This window comes from Homalodisca vitripennis, chromosome 1, assembly GCF_021130785.1.
Source record: "Homalodisca vitripennis isolate AUS2020 chromosome 1, UT_GWSS_2.1, whole genome shotgun sequence".
In the NCBI taxonomy this organism is placed as follows: Eukaryota; Metazoa; Arthropoda; class Insecta; order Hemiptera; family Cicadellidae; genus Homalodisca; species Homalodisca vitripennis.
Genome location: NC_060207.1, coordinates 80904932 through 80927075, shown reverse-complemented (window position 1 = coordinate 80927075; position 22144 = coordinate 80904932). Strand labels below are relative to the sequence as shown.

General features: G+C 33.7%; 1 protein-coding gene across 2 annotated transcripts in view; it reads left to right on the top strand.

Annotated features, from left to right (window-relative positions):
• LOC124365487 overlaps nucleotides 1-20501 on the top strand; it is a 103476-nt gene extending 82975 nt beyond the window's left edge. Inside the window, exons 3-8 of one of the 2 annotated variants that reach the window (XM_046821475.1) lie at nucleotides 10301-10362; nucleotides 11294-11417; nucleotides 13518-13674; nucleotides 14188-16836; nucleotides 17450-17589; nucleotides 20281-20501. In XM_046821475.1, the coding sequence (XP_046677431.1) occupies nucleotides 10301-10362; nucleotides 11294-11417; nucleotides 13518-13674; nucleotides 14188-16836; nucleotides 17450-17589; nucleotides 20281-20333 (3185 nt within the window). In that variant the 3' untranslated portion in view covers nucleotides 20334-20501. Of the gene's footprint in view, nucleotides 1-10300; nucleotides 10363-11293; nucleotides 11418-13505; nucleotides 13675-14187; nucleotides 16837-17449; nucleotides 17590-20280 lie in introns of both variants that reach the window. The other variant, XM_046821472.1, reaches the window with a different exon arrangement.
• Nucleotides 20502-22144: the final 1643 nt, after the last annotated feature.

Below are 22144 nucleotides of genomic sequence, written 5' to 3'. Positions count from 1 at the left end.
ACATTTTGTCGCAGTCGTCAAATCATATCACGTTACAAATCAATTTTTGGGCTTTCTTCCCCAAAGTCTCACATTATTTGCAGTGTGAGTGATTTCGACAGTAGGCCATTTTTAAGACTTCTGGGGAACAGAATTTTGCTAGGTGGCACAAGACATATATACCGTCGGTAACTCTAGAACAGATATGATAAGTCTACACTTGAACCAGACATTAGTTAGTCAAGTTTCCTGTTACCACCATTTGCCGCTGATATTTGGTTACTGTCATACTAGAGTCACTCAACAATAACAACTTGAATGTCTCACTAGAGTCACTCAACAATAACAACTGTACCCTCCCTAAAACATATCACTCCTTTCTACAATCACAATCACAATCAGCTTACAGATGACTTCCTTGATATAAATGGTTGATATATATTGCTTTCAAATAACGTGTTGTTAGTAATAAACTTTAAACAACTGTTCATATTATTAAAATCTATTACTACCTTTCTTGCTATTGTCGTAGATTGCTTGTGCTATGCTTTTTTCCTTTCAGTAAACTAAATACAGTTACACGAATGTCTCACTGTTGCAAAACGACCATTCAATTGTGTATTGCAACATAAGCTGAACAGCCTTGGATTGGTCGAGTGTTACAACTGGAGAAACGGACCAATTACCGTTTATTTATTCTTATATCGTTTGTAGTGAATTGTCATCCGTAAAAACGTTCAGCAATAAAAACTGAGCGTCTTGTAAACGATTTCCTTTAACGCAGACGCAAATAAAAATTAAATCCAAACACAAAAGGCTGTACGAGTTACAATGCATATTACAAGCAATCCGAAGAACAATATGTTGTTACACTTATTACAGACACGCACCTAATTTTGACGCAACTGAGCTAGCTGTCCAACAACTCATGAAACATAAACTCCAGGAACAGTTCTCTCAGATGTCGGACAAGTACTGAAGCCATTGTTCCACTTTACACTTTACAATTTTGTTGTCTTCCCCGTCCATTCATCTCAATCGTACTATCAATCAACCAATTAGAATGCTGTCTAGGACGCAGGAATGTGATGCGATCAGCGTCCTGTGTGTTCTTTGTGTGTTCAACAACTAATGGTCAGTAATTATTCACAATTCATGTTGCTTCGACGTGGTGAAAGGAACTCATTATATGTCAGTTTGTAATGTCAGCATTTATTTACCAAGGAAATCGTGATTTGTGTAGTAAAACACCTATTTACAGCTTTGTTACAATCACTAAATGTTATTTAAGCGTAATGTTTTACATGGGAGATTAGAAGGTCGCGTGGAAACTATTTCTTAGTTGTATCTTTAAATTATGCATCTACATAAGGTTGATCAATGTTTTATTTTTGTCACAGTAAACATGTGGTGTTAATGCCGGTTTCATTATTAATAAGACCGTAGAATTTATTTATGACCAATTTGATGAGGTCACTTTAAATATAACACTGATTTCACATACAAAGTTTTAAAAACAATGTTTTAAAAAATATATAAATGATTTATTTATTTTTCAATTTTACATGACAGCTACAGGACATGATATAGCACAAACAAACTACAAAACCTTCAATTATTCCCAAAACAGCCATCCTAACTAAAATTAATGTACTCTTAATATGGACTTTACATAACAAACTAAACTAAACTAAACTGCTGGCAGTTACACAAATTAACATTTAAATTTCTTTACACAACATAAATAAATGAACTCTATACAATTTAAATAAAAATAACAACTTGCTACATTGTACACATACACTTCTACAATGAACAATAAATTAAATCAAAATAAAAGGTTGCTGCATATCTTTCAAATATTTTCCAAATTATCATTAAAAATATCTAAGTTTAATTGGTTTAAATTAAGAAACCGTAGAGTCTTGTACAAAGGAAAATTATAATGAGAAACTGTTCAACAAATATTCAGCAAGGAGCGTTGAATATTTTTTTCTCGGTTATTCTTTTCGTATTATTTAAACACTGATATGAAGCCCAATTTAAAATAAAAATGTGGATGTATCATGTGGTAAGATATTCTTGTTAATTACTTTATCTGCAGACTTGAAAGCCTATCACTCAGTAGTATTCTTTTATTTGCCGAGGGGTGTAAACAATTCATTGCAACAAGATTATCGTTATATCTGTCATTCTGAATGAAATGAAACTATCTATACGAGTATATCTTGAAATCTTGCGTTTAACATAAAAAAGGCTGTTACACAACACGTGGTGTGGCGTATTCTTACCTTGCTGTATTTAGCGTAGATTACATAAGTAGTATAAAAGTAAAACAATATTAAAGCTATGTTTTAAATCCTTCTTAAATACAATTTTTAAATCAATTCAAGGAGTAACTAACTTAAGAAGCTTTACTTCAATAACAAGCAGTAAAGCTGAAAGCACTGATAAATTAAGGGAAATGTTGATAAGTTTCCAGTTAGATCTTAGAGACTTTAACGTCAGGTATGTATGGTGTTTAAGTTTTTAGCTTTGATAAATTGCTTCAGTTTCAATGACTACAAATTTAGACGAACTTTCTATCGTATAGGCAACCTAAAACGAGTATGTAACTATTTTATAGGCATTAATGTATACTTCCTATAAAATCTATTGATTATTTAATGAATATGCAAGACGCTGAATAATTGAGAATTAATTCATTTAGAGTCATTCTGTGTAGAAATATTTCTGCCGCACACCTCAAACAGTTAATCAGAATCACTGCCCTCAACCAATCGAGAAGAAGTATGTTAATTTACCAACGGGTTTATCACACCGGTTACAGGTTTAAAGGATTTATTTAACGGGTGTGTATAAAAAGGGTGAAAGGTTGTGCAGATCTGGAAAAGAAAATATATCCTAAAATTTTTCACAGTTAAATTTTGTTTAAACTTGTGTTGTATTCGTGATCAAGACTATTAAAACTGTAATGGGTTTAACATGTGAAAATTATAGCTTATAAAAACAATAAAGGTAAAATTGGGATTCTGTCTACTTAGAAATGCTTCTTACAACTATCACTCTTACTCAATATTCTGAATTGATTTCCTGGAGTTTAGATGCCCTATTAGGCCTATGCGTACAAAAGAGAACCAAACGAAAACTGAAAAATCAATTTGAATTCGAACAGTCAAAAATCAGTAGACCCCACTAAAAGACACGTCAACGTAAATATGGTGAAATTCCAAAATAAAGTTACCTGATACCATCCAATAATGACCCTAGACTCAATAGTCTTGGCCAACCATGGTTTCCTCATCGGTAGATACGGTACTGCTGAATGTGCAGCCGGTAGAATGGCCAGTCTCTGGCGTCTGGAGGTGGCGTTGGCGGCCAGTTTCCAAAAAGAGTGGGAGAGTAGGTCAGGAAGTGAGGTTCAGAATGACTTACTGAATTAATTAGATTCTGTGGAAGTAGACCAGTTGAGCAAGCATTGTGAAAGACGGCGGCTGGTGCGGCGGCGCCTGCGCAGTCGAGATCTGACCACTTGTCACCCGACTGCGCATGGACTTCGGCTGGTTGTCATGAGCGCAATGCGACGAGATCATTTTGTGAAAGTTGCAGCAAATAAATTCTCGATTGCGTACCATACAGTACTCAGCCATTATTCTCATCTCAGACATGTAGAAGTTAGGAACAGGTTGCAAGCTTTCATGTTTTATAAACATAATCACGTATGAAAATGTTTGTACGTTGTGCTATGCTACTTTAAATTTTCTATAGATGTTTTCAGTAGTGTATTTAAACATCCGTGAACAATTCAATTAAAATGTGAAACTTTTTCTAAATAGTTCAATTTGGTCACTTTAAAAACAAAACAATATTTTAAATATTACAAAACACAAAGGTAAAATTTGAAATAGAATCGAATCACGCATGTGTTTAATTAGGTTAAACCATTATTGTCGATTTACATAGGCCGAAAAAGGAATAACACCAAAACACTATTTAAAAAATGTTTTGCAAATTTAATATATACATAAAAGGAAACTCTGTTGTCGTCAAACAATGTAATGTATCTGGACATATAATCTCAGATTAAATACTTATGGTAGAAATTTCAGGATCCATTCAGTGTAAGGAACATTTATATCTTCCATAAAGGCCTGTCCACATAATACCATCTCTGAAGAGTATTGAAATAATTATTACTAAGTAGGATTAAGAACATGGAGTATCTTATATTCTACTTCAAGTCCACTAACTGTGACTTACGTTACTATCTATTTTTGTCTCACCATTGACATTAAAAAATGAAGTACGTAAATAATTGAGGGGTAATTAGATGGGGAAAGCATGGACAGGGATATGGTAGACTTATAGCGATGTATCCTGAAACACTGGCTCAGAAACATTGCATGTGAGATAGATTAACCAATTCTAGACCTCTTACAGTTCCTACTGAAGATATGACTGAATCCTAGCAGTAATGTCTCTATGCAGCCCAATGCTAGACCTAAACATATAAGGACTCCACACTCTTATTTCACCAAGAGATAATGAACGGTAAGATAATGTCTGAACTCGATGCTATACTGTTGACACAAAAGCAAGCAAGACTTAATAAGTTACCTCTATACTCGGCCACATTTGCAGAATGTCACTCTTACCACCTAATCAGAATTGACACAAAGGAATCATCTCCTTCACAGACTTCTCACTTATGTCCAGCCAGTCCAGCCAGCATTTCATAAAGACGCAGCGTGCGCTGAATCGGGAATGCGATAATTAATTGTAATCACGAGATGCCAGCATTCGACTGCTCACTGGACAACCGAGTCTCTGACATCTCGGAATATTAGACCTCCAGCGGTCTCGTGGAAACGGTCTCGGTTACCCAGCACTCCAAGGTCCAGGGACGCTGAAGGCTCTATGTCGCCGCACTCTCGACTTGTGCAACTCCCAGACAGGCAATTACAGACTCTCATCATTAACCTTTATGAAGTCTGGTGCTGCTTCCTGTGTTGTAGTTCTATCTATCCATCTTCTGACTGTCCTCCGCGCCTCCACTCGTCCTTTCTCTCGTACAACCGAGGTTTTTTCTACAAGTTAGATATTAAACTCTTCTTTTTGACCTATAACACAATACGCTCTGAAACCAGCGAATAACGAACAGTAATAGCACCTAGCCGCTAAACTCCTATGGTTAATCAGCATATCCGATGTTACTTATTTTTCAACTTTACACCTAGCACAGCAACATCTGTTCATAATTTCCTCAAACATCGGATGGTCAAACGTTGATGTACGTTGTAAATTTAGCTCCGTTAAGGGTATTATGAAGCTCTGTCTGTGACTTCTGAACTTTAATATACTGATTAAACTCTTTCTTTAATTACTCAGTTCTTCGCGTAGATGAACAGTCAACCAAAATAGTTTAAGTCTAAAGTATTACTTGTAGGATCTGATATTCGCTCATTCTAAGACATCAGACTATACCTAGAGATAGGAATTTATCAGTGTAATCGACATTCTCCTGTATCGACTACCCTCCTTGTTCTGTTTGATAAGATCCTCGCACAGGTAGTGGGACGGACAAAAATAAGGCTTGAAAGACATCAGGATTGACATTTTAGACATGTTCCCTCTTAATTTATAGTATAATTAAATACCTAACTAGGATTAATTTCTGTTACTCTATAGCTTAACGATGCGTAAAAGCTAAAATCAGCTAAAATTATAACTATTTATAAAACAAAACAATAACTGTTTCTTTCAATTTTTAATACTTAACTTCGAGTAGGGCATCAAATAGTTTTGTATGGAAAAAATATAATATACACAATGATTTAAGTAATTCTCCTTACTACAAACCATTAACTACTACTAAAATAAAAGACAATGTACAGGTCCAATTCAATATTTACTTTAAAAAATCTAATGCAAACTATTTGTTGTATTTCCGTTTTCATTAGTAGTATTTCATTGAATTGTGAATAAGTTTTCAACTTCAACCAATGATAAACCATATTTTTACATTGATCTATTATTTCCTTACTGTTTAAAATGAGCAAATAATCTTTATTTCATTATATTTTACTACAATCTATTTTAACTTGTTGATAAGATTGAAACCATTACAGTCTAAAGACAGGTAAAGCGTATACTCGCTTTTACAACCCTCGTATGTTCCGAAAGGTGTTAAAAGGATCATAGCTCAGAATAAAATAATAAGCTAATGTTAAAAATTAGAGTGAAAAATAATAAATTACAATAATCATAGAAGCCTAAACACTTTTTAAATGATGGGAAACTCTGTTCTTAACCCGAAGCACAATGAAATGCGTCAGCTAATATAATAAATTGAAGTTGACAACAGAATTATTATTAACAAATATTAACAAAATCTACTATCTAAGAATAGTTCAACGCAAAACCCATGTGACATAAACAGAACTGATTCAGCAAGTGGAGGAACTGCGGATCGCGACACAAAGACGACATATCCATCTTCCCTTGACAACAAACAATAGACATAAGTATAGAGTTAATTGGCAAGCAAAGCATGCTGAGTCAGCAGGAAAGAGTGGGAAGAACGACTACGTTCACAATCCATCAACAGTCATTACAAAACAGTCCGCGATTCCGCTCATTATCTGGGTTTGTTGAGAGCATGACATTTGATCTCATTTAAATTCTTGATTCAAATTACACAAAAAACAATCCTGTTAATGGTTCAACCTCGTTTCTCTAGTCACTTTTAGTGTCTGTTTGGAGAATTGCGGATGTCAATTAACCGACCGAATATTTTAATTCTACACCAATCCATTAACCAAATTAGCCGAGTGATCAAATTAGCCAATCGAAAACGCTTAGCTGCCCATGGGATTTTGTCCATACTGTCTAATAATAGAATTCATAAAAACATACAGTACTATATGTTATGAAGTTGTATGAGGTTATAACTCTAGATGAATTCTTATATTACATTAGTTCTCAAGTTTTTCGTACCGACATGCAATTTAGAGAAAACAATAAAAACTTCAAACCTTTTTCTAATGCCCAATTTTTACTGACTGTAACTCGAATAATAAATTAAAAATGAAAAATCGCCAAGGTAAGGCAGGATGCACACTGAAGAAACCTGTTTCAGGAAATCGGTTTCATGAAACGAGAAACTTTAGTTGCTTGCAACAGATAGGTTAGATTAACGCAGGGCTGTGCACACTGCGTTTCATGAAACTGTAGTTTCATTGATTTCTTGAAACTGGTTTACACGCAACCCAAAAAACAGATTTCATAATGGCTTTAGTTTCATGTTTCAAGTGATTTTACTACCATGTATGACTTAAATAAAGTGTTAAAAGTGCTTTCCAAAGTATAAAAGTAATACTATATTGTGGATACTTATTTTTTCGATTTTCGGTACCAATACCATTGATACTTATATTCATTAAAATTATGTAACGTTTTTAATGACACATCTCATGCCTTTGTACATACTTCAATACAACAACAATATGGCCTGCACCTAATCCCTGTTTTCATGTGTCAACTCCCATTGTGGCGGAATTGTTATCCCTGGAATCAAGAAATAAGTTTCAAGATAATTCCTGATATCCTTTGCTGTTTTCAAATTTTTGTCAACAATACGATGACATACATTTTCATCACTGCCCTTAAATTTTGGCAAAGAAGGTTTATATGCAACACCTTCTAATTTCCGGATGTAATTGTGCAAAACACACGCACTTGCAACTATAGACTTGACCACTTTCTCAGAACAACCAATAGGGCCATCAAATATACGGAACTTTGACCTTAGCATTCCAAAAGCACACTCTACTGTCTTGCGACCTAAAGTCAACCGAAAATTGCAAATTCTTTGTACATCTGTCAAAGCAGCTCTTGGGTAATTGCAGCTCACTGTAATTGTTAATTTTTCCTCAACACTCAAAGCTAACCTCCAGTTGGTGTCTTTCCTCGTTATTAAAGGACTAACTAATTCCACCAAACGATCAAAAAGTGGCTTCGACATTCTAAAAAAATCCTTACATTTGACAGGATCACTGCACAAGTGACGAGCTACAACGTAAGTACTGTGTTGACGATACCTGATCAACGGGTGAACCCAATACTTTCTTCTTTTCTTTTTCTTTAACCACCAACATAAAATAACCACATCATCATCATCCGAATCCATCATGAAACTGATGGAAACCCGTTTCTGCTGTGTGCATATTTAAATTAAATGGTTTTCTTGAAACCAATTTCATGAAAACGGTTTCCTGAAACAGGTTTCTTCAGTGTGCACCCTGCCTTAATTTAGTTTTAAATCAATACAAAACTCAATAACTATTGGCTATTTAATTGTTTCCTTAAAAGTATTAAAACCTATAATCACATTGGCTTTCAGAAATTACAGTTCTGTTACAGAACAAGTGTCTAGCTCTCGATTGAAAAATCAACGACTTTTATATTTAAATGGGCATTTATCGTTTTTTTACCGGTAATCTCCCGACCGATCTCGGGACTTATTCCCGACCCACTGCACACTGCTGCGGCCCAGCGGTACACAACTCTCATGGTTTGGTCCGATGATGGAGCGACTACGGTGCCGTGAGGTCCCGCTAGCAGCAATCTTGGCTGTTGAATAGAGGTTGAAACTTTGCCTCTTCAGACAGAAGCAAATTTAACTGAGTTCTAGCAATGCAGTAGTCCAACTGGACACTGGAGATATGGAGCTCGGAAACTCTAAATGCGTCTCCATTGACAAGACTTGAAACTTTGGCAATCAGTCTCAATCGTTGAGTATGAACAACACGTATCTCAAACGCTCGCAGACAATATACGGTGTTGAGATCATGTTTTCCAGATTTCGTTAAATTTTAATTAATACAGCTGCTGGCCGCATATATGTGGTTTCACGGTGTAATGTAGAGTTCCATATAGTAAAATCTATATTAAATATAAATTATAAATCATCAGTATTAACAGATATAGTATGTTTAACTATTCATTAACAATGAAACACTAAAATCACTAAAGTTTCGTAAGTGAAACATTTAAGGATTTGAGATGAATTCCTATTTGCGAGTTTTAAGCTATTTTAAATTTTAGTCTCATGTTAAATAAAGGTAGAGCCTCAGCTTACTAGGGTTCCCTCTTAATGCAGGAGCTTCCAACAATTTGTACTTTTAGGGAATTTCATGCTTTTAATATTTGTCGTCGATAAGATGGTTTATATAAATGTGTAAAAATTACAGCTCGTTTTAAACCAGTGTAAAATTCGAGATGGCTAACCAAACAATATGTATGGTAGGTAGGTACTGGTGTTTCGGTTACTTGTGATGTACACCTGAATTTCTGCAGGGAGTTTTTCATTTTCCTTGCAGGCCTTACCTGAAGCCTGCGTCTTGTCTAGCGTAATTTATTGATCGATATTATCTAGCGTAAGTTAAATGAAGATTTATTCAACATTTTTAAGATGATCAGTAAAGTACGAATTAAAAGATTATTTTCAGGATAATACCAAACCCATCTGGAATCTAAAATGGTAGCTCCATATTATTCAGTTTCTATGTTATAGGTTTCAGTACGTTAACCTTTCAGTTAAATATTGTTTGATTTTACATATTAACTCGGTCAAGCGATTGATTACTTTATCTGATTACAGACTGTAACGGCTTGCGACATTTTAATATGCGTGTGCGCAATGCTTTTTTCTCAATACTACGTAAGCGCACTTGGTTGGGTTTTGCCCTCTGATTGGCATAGTGCCAGCAACTGGACTAGGAAGAGAGCATCTTTAATGTAACGCGTGGCAGAGTCTGCTGTCGATTTTGAAACATGACATTTAAATATATTTTTAATGTCATCTAAACGTAGACCTTGCTTAATAATTGAATTTGAGAAAGTACAAGCTTAATGTCGAATCCATTTACAGACTTGAGATAAAAAGCCCAATACAAATTATAAGCAGGCGGGTGACCTCTGTGGAACGCCGTATTTAACGTAAAAGTCGTCGCCCTAAATTATTTCAGTCGGTAATGAATACGTCCACTGTGAGGAAGAGCGTGCGATGTGCCTCAATGTGAACCGGTGTGGGAAATGTGAAGGCCGCCTGTGAACTGTGAACGTTACTCCACAATCAGCTGGTCTCAAGGTCAACATCTCTTGTCTGGGACCTGGTCCCGCTGCTCTTCTCCCCTACCCTCCTCGAACCGGTCAGCGGGTCTATTTATAGTTTTTGGAGAGGGAAAGCTCTTAAATATTTTTATTTAAATTATTGCCGTCTCGTATAACTTTATTAAACCTGTTCTGTCTTTTGTTGCAGCCTGTATTGGACTACTCTTGAGTTGGCACTACCATGGTCTCTCTGTCGCCACAGAACCTGGGGTATGTTATATGTCTCATCACGTCTGGTCAACCTTTCTTATTTCTAGAACATGAACCGTAGTTATTGAGGGATAGCTGGAAATTCCTGAATGTCAGACACATGAATCTATAAACAAGCGTTTAAAGGTGTTACCTCCATGCTTATAACCTTAATAAACTGTTATAATTTAACTGTCTGATATGTTATGTAAATCATTATATTCTAATAAAATTAAAAATAATTAATTGTTATTAAAATGCTTCCAATAATATAAATTGAAATAAAATAATACATAGGCCCTTTTCTTCATGAAATCTACTGTCTATAAAATCATTGAAAGTATTCTATAGACATACAAAATATTAATACATTTTTATACACTTTTTAATACTGATTCCGAATCATTACGAGGAGAAAATAGCACAATTTTGGGTACAACAAAGCATATAATTATAAATCGTAGAATAAAAAATTAATACCATAAGTATTAGAATACGTCACACCACAAAAACTGGCCGAAATTAAAATAAAATAAAATAAAATAAAAAAGCATTTATATGAAAATCGTGCATTTGTTTAAAGAGAAATATAACTTAATATGCAAAGTAGCTTAATAAAAAAGTACTAGGCTATTCAACTAACCTTAATTAGTTCACCTTATTCAATGACCCCAGTATTAATTAGCATCGACATTCATTAATTACAACCTTCAGCAAATATGGTAATCAAAGTTGTAAATTAGTCAAACAAGTATGCTATATCTTTGAAGACTTTCCAATATCTCGTATTTTTGCTAGTTACCTCCCTCTTAATTTACTTTGTTTAAAGATTAACAATATTAAGGTCTTACGAGCTTTGAAAGTGTAAAATATTTACAATTTGTATTAGAGCGTGTTATTAAGAAGCAGCATTCTTTGACGCATGTCTAAGTTCCAGCACCTTGTGTTGCAGTTCCTGGACTTCGACAATCTGCCGGAGACTAACTTCTCTTGTGAGGGCAAGGTCATCGGCGGCTACTACGCGGACACAGAGACGGGCTGTCAGATGTTTCATGTCTGCACCATCGGTCAGAAAGGTAACTCACAATAATAAATTATATTGTTCCCATTCGAAATATTGAAACTGTCATAACCAACGTAAGGAAATATCTTGGAAACTGTCGTTGAAAAGAGTCTCCAAAAGAAATTCTGCTAAAGATTATACCCTAAGCTCAGCCTCAGATCCTCCAAATCTCCAATTATAGCCCTGAGATAAATATTGCAGTCGGAATATTTACAATACACATCGAAATATTGTGATTTAACCCTTTCCGGGCCAGGCGGCAATATATTGCCGCCATATATCGCGTCTGTAAAGTGCCTGGCGGCAATATATTGCCGCCTTGATATTCGTCGTTTTCTTAAATAAATACGACGTCAAATGATTAAAGTTTTATGTTTTTTTATTCCCTGGTATATTTTTAGATAATTAATATGAATATAATTTTTATTTTGGAGGTCTATGCATTTTTATTTTGTAATTGTCACGTGACATTGTCAGCTGACTCCTCGACCTATTGTTGTTAATTCTTTATGATTTAGTGTAATCATGCTATTGTATGCTGGATTCTTCTTCATTATTTTATTTTGTGGTTGTAAATATTAGTAGTGTTAGTAGTTACCTGCTTAGCTATTGTGTGTAGTAGTTACAATGACTGACAATTTGCGATCTCACGGGAGTGAAATTGTAAGTAGCATATTTGTTAATAGAAAAAGTGTAAATAAATTTCAAATAAAATTGAGTAAATATTTCTTGGCAAATAGTGTTTTTAACTTTATTGAAACTGTTTATGGATTCTACAATCATCTGTTTACCGGTACATCCATAATGTGAATATTTATTTTAAGTTTCTTGCAGTGTAAGAGTCAGTTGCTTTATCATTTATAAAATGTTGCGAAGTACAATTATGCGTATTTATACAAAATGTGTCATAAAAAATTTATTTATAAGAGAAATAACACAAAATTTTGTATGGTTGTTCCTTTCTAAATGTACAATATAATAACAAAGCTTCCCACAGGATAAATTATTTATCCTTTTTTAGTTATTTACAAAAATAAAATAAAAAAAATAAATTTTTTTTATGTAAATCATTAAAACATTATTTTTTTAATTTTAAATTACTTAAAACTACATCTATATAATTCTTTGTTGATAGTATATATCTATACGAGTAATTTGGAGCAACTTTCAGGTCATTCTCTAATTTTTATGAAAAGTTATAAATTTTAATCTAAGAGACTGCAAAATCGCCAATTTTAGCCTGGCACTTTTGACTAGTCACAAGGGGATATGATATGTGAAAAAATTGTGCAACATCTCATATTTGGTCCTGGCCCTGAAAGGGTTAAGGGCATTCCGAAAACAATACACTGATAATGTTAACTACGAGCATAAAGCGCGCAGCCAGACATTTCTTCTTGGTAAGAGGGTTTGGCCATTTAATTATCGGCAAGTGGAGGTCTCGGTTCAGTGAGTTATTTTTCACTTCAATTAATCTTTGAGTGTTATATATCACCGCAAACAAGACATTCAACAGAATAATATTCAGTAAAAATCTTAAAAACGCTATAAAAATACTTTGCTTTTAGACTGGTCTTCTAAAAATATCCACATTTATGGTAATCCTTTATAAAATACGTTGGGAGGAACGTTTTCTTTCCGGTTAGTGAATAGAATTCGCTATAATTATTTTTTGGTCATGATACGGTTTGGATATGATAATTAATGAGGCCTTACAAATGGACCACCCTCATAGAGTAGGGTTTTCTATTGACATATGACAACTATCTTTTCCTCTGGGTAACTTGGAGCCTCCAAAAGTTGTCTAGCAGATGATCTTTAGAGGGTGTAAGAATGGGTTTCATAATTTTTATTTAGTCAAATCAGTACATACCCGATATTCTCTTGGCTGTGGTCCCATTTAAATTAACAAGGCTCTGTAAAGTAAATCATAGATCTTTAAACATGTAATTATTTTCTTTTATTAACTTCTAAGAATGTATTACTTCCTTCATTAATATTACTCGCATTGTCTTGTGTTATGTTGAAACTATCTATTCCACAATCAGACAATAACGTTAAGTTAAGGACCATTGCCATACTCTGTCTTGAGGTACAGCAGGGCCTGTTGCAGGAGAGATCACGGACATCAAGTTTCTATGTCTCAATGGGACAGTGTTCGACCAGGAGACCAGGGTGTGCGAGAGGTTAGACGAGGTAGACTGTAGCAAGAGCGAAAGCTTCTACGACCTTAATCTCGAGCTGTACGGCAACCAGGGTGCTGAGTTCGGGTAAGCCTATCTTAAATAGAATAGTTTTGTATTGTAACTATAAATATAAGTACAAATTAAACATATAACAATATCTCCTTCATGCACTTTAATTTTTTTAAGATTCTCAAGCCTCGCTAAGAATCTTCATAGACATAAATTAAATTGAACTGGTGCAGCCACATTTCCAAGGAGCGCCCCCTTCTAATGCCAATAACCAAGAGTAGAACTGTTGACAGCTGCCATAAACAATATAATATATATTGCACGTGTGTGTGTGTGTACTGCAATCTGACCACTGTTTATTTGTACTCTTCGTTTTCTACTCCGATTACATTTTACATTATTTTAGCTGGAATTAAAAACTTTAATATCTTCCCTATGATTATTATTTTCATTTATTTTTTACTATAAGTTATTAATAAATGCTATTAGTAGACGCATATAGCATATATATTCTCAAAAATATAATGTATCCTAAATTATTCTATATCATTTTAGTATTAATAAATTTTATAATTGGGCTTGTTTTAGGATACAACCAGAGAATGAAGAGAGCCAAGACGCGGAACTCTGTGAGGAAGAGGACGAGGAAGATTGCAAGACGGAGAAGCCCCTTACTCCAGTAAAAACTTTCCCGACGGAGCAAGCGCACGTTCAGGATGAAGAGGTACAAGATGAAGAAGAGACCACCACTCAACAACCTCTCACATCCTCTACCACTTCTAGAAGACCTGTTGTCACCTCAACCAGTTTCCCGAGTACCACTGCAGCACCACAAGTTCTCCAGTTCCCTTCAAGTTCTCCAGAGACAATAGCTGCTCTGTTGGCTCTTCACAATGCGTTCACCCAGAGTCTTCAACAACACAACACAAATAAAGATGCCAAGATAAACCCTCCGAAATTGACTGGCTTTGTAGAATCACTAAATCCTTCAAAGTCTGTACAGCAGGCACAGACTTTTGAGATCAAAAGCCCTCCATCTCCTCCACCCCCTAGATTACCCACTCCGTTTGTTCCCAAGCCACAGTCCCATTTCAATGTTCCTCACAACCCCTCAAAATCACAGTATCAGAGTCCGTCAAAACACCAATTCCCGAATCAAACTCCTACATCTCAATACCATAGTCCATCTAAAACTCAATTCCCAAATCAACCGAAGCCACAATTTCAAAATATACCAAAACCTTCCCCACCTGTACGACCATTGTCATTCCCAAAACCTGTTCAAACTACTTCAGAAAGCTTTGGAAATAGTCCTTTTCACCATTCTTTCCACATTAGTAGCCAATCTAGCCATTTCCCTGATTCCAGTTACCAAGACCAATACTCCGACCACGATTCCCAACCCTCTATTCAACCTCAGACTGAAGCTCCAAAACAGTATGATTTTAATGATTATGAGGATGATTATTATGATGAAAAACCACATTCCTCGACAATTACTCCTTACCTGCTTCACCAAATTAAAGTTAACCAAGTTCAGAATGCTAATCAAGCAAAAGTGTCCTCTGTCAGCCATGGAAGCTTTGTGAGAGAGGTTTCCAATCCTACTTCTTCCAAACCTTTCAAAGTCCCATCCTTTAGAAGTGTAACAACTCCAGGAATAGCAGTCATTACTGCTACAAGTACTACTTCCTCTTCCAGTGTCAAAACTAGCAAACCCGTCCAAAGTGCCATACAAACCCAGAAGGAGACTCTGACCTCAGCAGGGTTCATTGATTCTATTCTGCACCCTTCTAATATCTCTCATCATATACCTGATCATCCACAGTCTTATGATGAGTACATAGAGAGTGACGTGCGTCATGACCCATTTTATAAAGATGTGCCAAAAATTGGTAGGAGTAAAAGAAGTCTTGGAAACGAAGTGTTCAATAGACATTCTGTGACTTCCTTGAACCACAAGACTTTAATAAAACTCAGAGACATAGTGTTAAAAAGTGTTTTTAAAAACAACAGTGAAACCATAATAAAGACAATACTGCAACAATATTGCAGTAATCAAGTTAACCCTAGTGATAGTATAGTAAGTTTCTGTTCATTTATAAACCTTAGTGATTATTATAAAAATACGTTATTTGGTAATGACTGGAAAATTGTGATTCCTAAAGAAAATAATGATTATATTTACTTAGTAAAAACAATATCGAATTCTAACGAAATTCAAAATACAACAAGCAATATTCTTTTACTTGTCCATCTTCCTGACGAATTTAGACTCCTCCGAGATAGTATTCTGAAGATTTTAGATATTGAACAATCAGAACTTCTACTGACGAATGATACAGATTCAAATAGCCTGTTAGATAGTTCAGTACACCATAGATTTAAGAGAATACGAAGAAACAAGTCTGAGGATCGCTTAGATAGAAAACTTAAAAAATATCACAAAAAAATAATAGTGCCAACAAAATTTACATCATTCAGAACTAAAAGGCAAGCGGTTCTAACTGATGGAAGACTAAATTTGAGGGAAAATACTCAAAGGGAAACTCCTCAAGTTATTCAACACAAAGAAGAACCCAACCGACATGGCAGTAATCAAAGAAGAGTTGTGGTTAATCGTCGAAGGCTAGCTAAAGTCACCTTACCTCTTGATGATGTTGAAGCTAGACCTTTGCCTCAAGAAAGGCGGCGGCCCCAAAGCATCGCTGAAGTAGATCAAAGAAGGGAATCAGTTCAGGAAAAACGCCAGCCACTAGTTCTTGATGATGGTCATCAAAGTGCTCTGCCTCAAGAAAGACGTCCATCGTCTACTCTAAGTGGAGTTGATAAGACAAGAGCTCTGCCTCAGGAAAGACGTCGGCCACTACAAACCCCAGTCCGTGATTCGCCGGTACGCTCTATGAACTTAAAATCCTCATGGGATGGAGTGGGATCAGACTCAACCGTTGAGCCTGCTCAAAGAGCGAAAGAGAGGCCAACAGCAAGACAGAGAGGGCAAGGAGTGAAATACCATTTTAGTGAAAACAGACAGCAAGAAAGAATTCCTCAGTCAAGACTAGGTGGTAGTGAAGTTTCGGAAGGTGGTGAAGTGGAAACAGCTACTACCTACCCATTCAACCTGAAGCCTGGGACACAGTTTTCCTGTGATGACAAAATCAAGGGAGGCTACTATGCCGATGTAGAGGCTGAGTGTTATGGATACTTTATATGTTCTCAAGGAGAGATCAATGGCCCGTAAGTATGTCTTTTTTTAATTCTTACACAAACATTTATTTAAATTTTGATTGGCAGTAAACTGCACAGTTGTATTAATTTTATGTAATTGTTGATGCTCACATTGTTTGTGTACTAACACAACTTTATATATTGTTTTGAAAAGTGTGTTTATAATTGAATAGTATGACTAAAATTTATAAAAAAAGGGTAATGCATAAGGACCCCTCAACAATATTCTTGTTAATCCTCCATGTTTTTAATTCTTACAAATATCCTTATGTTTGAAAGGTTCAAGATAATACTACACAACAATACATCAGAACCATTCTATTCTCACTACGAAACTTGTCAAGAAATATAGAGTTCTGTAATGTTACTCCAATCTTTTAAATGGAGAGTAACTTAGAAATATTTTTCAAACTAGTTTTGACTATGTTTATCCTTTTTATTTCTGGTGAATAAAAAACTATATCTGGAATAAAACCAAAATCCTCATGGTGATAAACTGAGGTGAAAACATTAATTATCTAACTGCCAGATAAAAGTTAGCTCACAGACATGACTAATGTTTTAAAAATGTTTTGATCGGATGAGGTCATGAAATCTACCCTGTTTCACTTTTGATTATCAGGTTGCTGAAGAGTCATTTCTGGTGTGGACCCACGACCAAGTTCAACCAGCGCAGTCGGACTTGTCAAACGGAGGCCAACGTCGCGTGTTCCGTCTCTCACCGCTACTTTCATCTCAATAAAGACATCCTCTCTCTTCCAGGCAAGTAGTATTTGATTAACTGTTGAGGATATAGAGGATCAAATAACTACATTTTTTAGAATGTTGAAATGTTGGATACCATATGTGAAAAGATGTAGTAATTTTATAAAAGATCGAATCAGCCTTATACACAGGAATATGAAAGGGAATTTGAAACTTGAAACTTTGCAGCTATTTATTATCAATGATTAAAACCTTCTGCATCCGACCCTTAGGCCTTTATAGTGGAAATGAGAGTTTGTAGGCCAGACTTAAAGGATTTATGTTGTGAGAAATCATCAAAACCTTAAACATCTATAGCTGTTAGACCACTAAATGTTATTTTTATAAATAAATTCCAGGTTCCCTTGAACACCATCTCCAACTCCCTCAATGTTCAAAAATACACACTTTATCCATTTAAATCTTTCTGAAACGAATTCCACTCAAAACTAAACTTCCCGAAGTTCATAAATATTACTTTATTTCTCAATAAACAAAATACTATCTTCATTGAGATGTGTTTTGTTTCTATACACCCATTTGTAAGATTTTTCTTAAAGCTAAGCACAGTCATTAAATTAACACGTTTACAAGTGTTCATGTATAATACTCATACTCATACTCATACCAGTTTGCATACGATAGTTTGCAAATAAACAATACAAAATGTCATTCACGACATAGTATTTAGATAGGCTAAAGAACTATTTTTCAGAAATAAAATAGATTTTAAGCATTTTATATGTACTATAAGACAAACTCAATATAGTACAATAGAAAATGAAAATATTAAATTATTCATTAAACTACATCTACTGTCCTTGTTTCTAATGTTAATAAGATGTTTGAGTTTAAAAAATAAATATATAAATCTAACTAAAAATATTCAGTTCTTTACTTCTTTTTACCCAATGTGCGACAAAATTACATATCCAACAATTTATCCAATTTTATTGTGACATAAAAACATATCCTACAAATAAATGTATTTTTAAACCACTTTGTTTATTTTAAAAATTGAAAATATATCAAACTAGCTCAAAATTGTTTGATAAAAAACTTACATTTTCAAGCTAACCGAAACCATTTTCATATGACATTATATATCCTGGTAAAGGTTATTAAAATTTTCGTAACACATTTTGGTAATTACTGGTTTTTTGTACTAAAACCAGTAATTACCAAAGTATATGTAGTAACAACACATATTGTAATGAACTTGAATGTTGTAAATTATCATCATAATTATGTTTAAATTGGTTCTACTACTTGAATTTAAACAGAAATTCAAATGTTTGAGATCAAATTCCTAAATCAAAACTGAACCTATAATCTTCCAAATATTTGTATATTCACGTACATAAAGTGGTTATAGAGCTAAAAATTATTTTCATGACTATGCACAACTGAGTATACTGGTCAAATCTCAGAGAAATCAAGATAAGAAGTGGGAGGGGAGGGGTGGTATACTGTTCGTAGGTAAATGGGCAGGATTGAGGTACATGAGGGAAGAACTATTATTTTGAGCCAGACCAGACAAACTGTGCAATAACAAGTCAATGAATTCAGGCCGGAAATTCCACTGCCTAACCAAAAGGCTGTTTGTCCTGTGCATGATATTTAAAAGTTTCAATAAAAAGGAACACTTAAAACAAACAAATCTACTCTCTGTTCAATAAATATAAATATCTGAATTTGAAAGTTAACCACAAACTAACTAGAAGAGCTACATACAATAACAGGAATAACCTAATATTTAGCTTGTTTATTTCTGAGGTAGACTTGATCAATGTTTTTCCTATTGTTACCTAAGATTGATTTGATAACTTTCCAATAGTGTTTGGTGTTACCCTTATTTGATTAATAAGTTGAGAATAATAATTTAATTTTGTCATTTTAATTTGTTTTTAATTATTTTATAAATTTGTTTATACTGTATTCTTAATTCATAATTTATTTTATTTTTACAACACAATTTATACAAACAATTTTTTTATTTATTAGGGAAACCAAATTGTCAGTTATCCATGGACGCCTTCTCCTATTGCTACTAGTGATCCTCTTTAAGTCACATGAAGAATTGTAACAATATTGTTATAAATATTTATAAGGTTCAAGTAATTAATTGGTAATTATCTATGTTAATTATAAAACTTACACAGACTCATATTAACTTCATCACATTGATAAATAGGTGTCCAATCAGCTCTTTTTAATTGTATATTAAGCTTGTTACTATTTAATATCTTACAACATTTTTCCTTGATCAAAGTGGACTCTTTGAGTATTCCATTAGAACATCCAGTCCGAAATGATCCGTTATATCAGTATTCAATACCTGGCACTCAAACTTAAAAGGCGTGCGTGTGTGAGTGTATGTGTGCATGCATGTGTGAGTGTATGTGTGCGTGCGTGTGTGTGTGGTAATCCATGATGATTTGTGTTCTGAGGGACCATAAACAGAAACAGTGCCAAAAATCCATCAAATTTAAAAATTTAAAACTATGGGACTTAATAAGCAACTCTACTGAACTTTCTAAGTCTGTTTTTAAATGTAGAAACAATAGTAAAATGTACAAAAATAAAGATTTCTATGTACATATTAAAAGAGGAAATTATTCCCTTCTTTGCCAATATTTATTATATTAAGAATATAATTGTTTTACTTTACAAATTAATAAATTTAAATTGCTGCTATTTATTTTTCAGATCCTGATGATGACATAAAAGATGCCTTTGAGCCATCAAAGGTCCGGACATGATCTTCCTCAGGGTTCACCGATGTACCTTTATTGCATAATTTTGTAGACCGATTAACTGAAATTATTTTCAACTTAATAGCAGTCTTGTAGCTTTAATGTAAATTTTCTTATTAAGTGATTCAGCTTCAAAATATAATGTTTTCCTTCAATTATTTATTTTGAGTACATATAGTGAATAGTTTTTTTTTTTTTTTTTTTTTTTTTTTTTACTTTTACCCGGTGTAAAATGTATAAATAGTCATGAATAACATTTTTAAGCAAAGATTACTGCTACACCATTAATTAAAACCATTATAAACCACAAAAATATGTACTGTATAAAATACTGTAGATGATTTTAAGCTCAGTTCAAATACTGTAAATAAAAGCTTGTCAAATTTGTGTACTATTCTTCAAAAAACAATCCTACTATTCTGTTTCTGCCCATTCAAATTTAAATACATTATTTTGATTTCTATTGAGATAAAAACACTCATTTGGTGACATAATTTTAAGTTGAGATTTCTTGGTAGAAGAAGAATTCTCATAATTAATTTATTTGCTCATAATATTGTATTCAGTATTATATATGTAAATGTTGAATAGTTGTGTTTAGTGTTAGTATAATAAATGTACTCATTCATAGAGGTATGAAACCCTTGTACATAATAGTTCCCTGAATGTTATCTTATAAGGTGTTCCATTTTTTCATTCACTATTTGGATTTCCACTTGTATATTAATTATAACAAAAATGATGAATTACTTATTTGGAACATGATTTATAGTCAACTTTGATAGCGTTAGATCTGAAAAAAGTGAACTTAATTAAAAACAAACTATTGTGAAATTTAAAACAATTACGAGATAAAAATATATATACTCCAAAGTTAAGAAAGGAAAAATTACGTATTTTTATCCAAACATAATACAATGACCATAACAAATAAAAGTTTACCTCTCATGTCATAAAGTGCTTACTCAAAATTATGCAACAATAAATAAGCAGAATTTCCTACAAATAAATTTATGAACTTTCTTCTTATTATCAATTAACAAATTTAAAAATCAAAAATATAACAATGTGGTTCCTCAGTTACAAACAAAATGACCACTAGCAATATGCACACTTCGTAATACAAAATTATATAACGAAACATATTAAAATGGATATAAGATTGATTGCAATCAGGTAAAACTGTATTGGGATTCCAGTTTTACTCATAGATGAGCGCAGTGGCTAATGGATAAGACTCCCCTTCTATTAATATTGCCTAGCCATCTTCATCTTCTCCTCCTTATAAGAGCAACCACATCCGGTTCCTAGTCAGTCTCTTTATTGTTTCTACTTCTTCACTCTCCTTCCTCTTGGATAGGACCATAAATTCTTCTTAATATTTTGTTTAAGAAAACAATTAAATGTTTCTGGGATTCCCTTGTAAGATCCCACAATTCTGATCCATACAACATAACAGGTCGGTCATTACTTTACAATGTTATATTGGTTCTAGTGGTTACAGCTTAGGTAGCTTTATCAGACTCCAGTAGCTCATGTATGTCTTGGGCTGTATTTCAGTATCTTGAGAATAATAGTGTGATATATTGATGTTTTAATGTATTACAGTAATCCAAGATGTTGCTATCTTTTAATCCAAGATGTTGCTATCTTTTTTAACCAATGGTGTGACATTTAGTGTTCATAACATGTTGGTTTCTAAATTTATTGTTTACAATTTGAAAAATCAAGATTATAAAATAATATTCGTCATTTTCATCAATATGAATAATATATAACAATATTTAATATATAATAAATATGTATATATAAATATT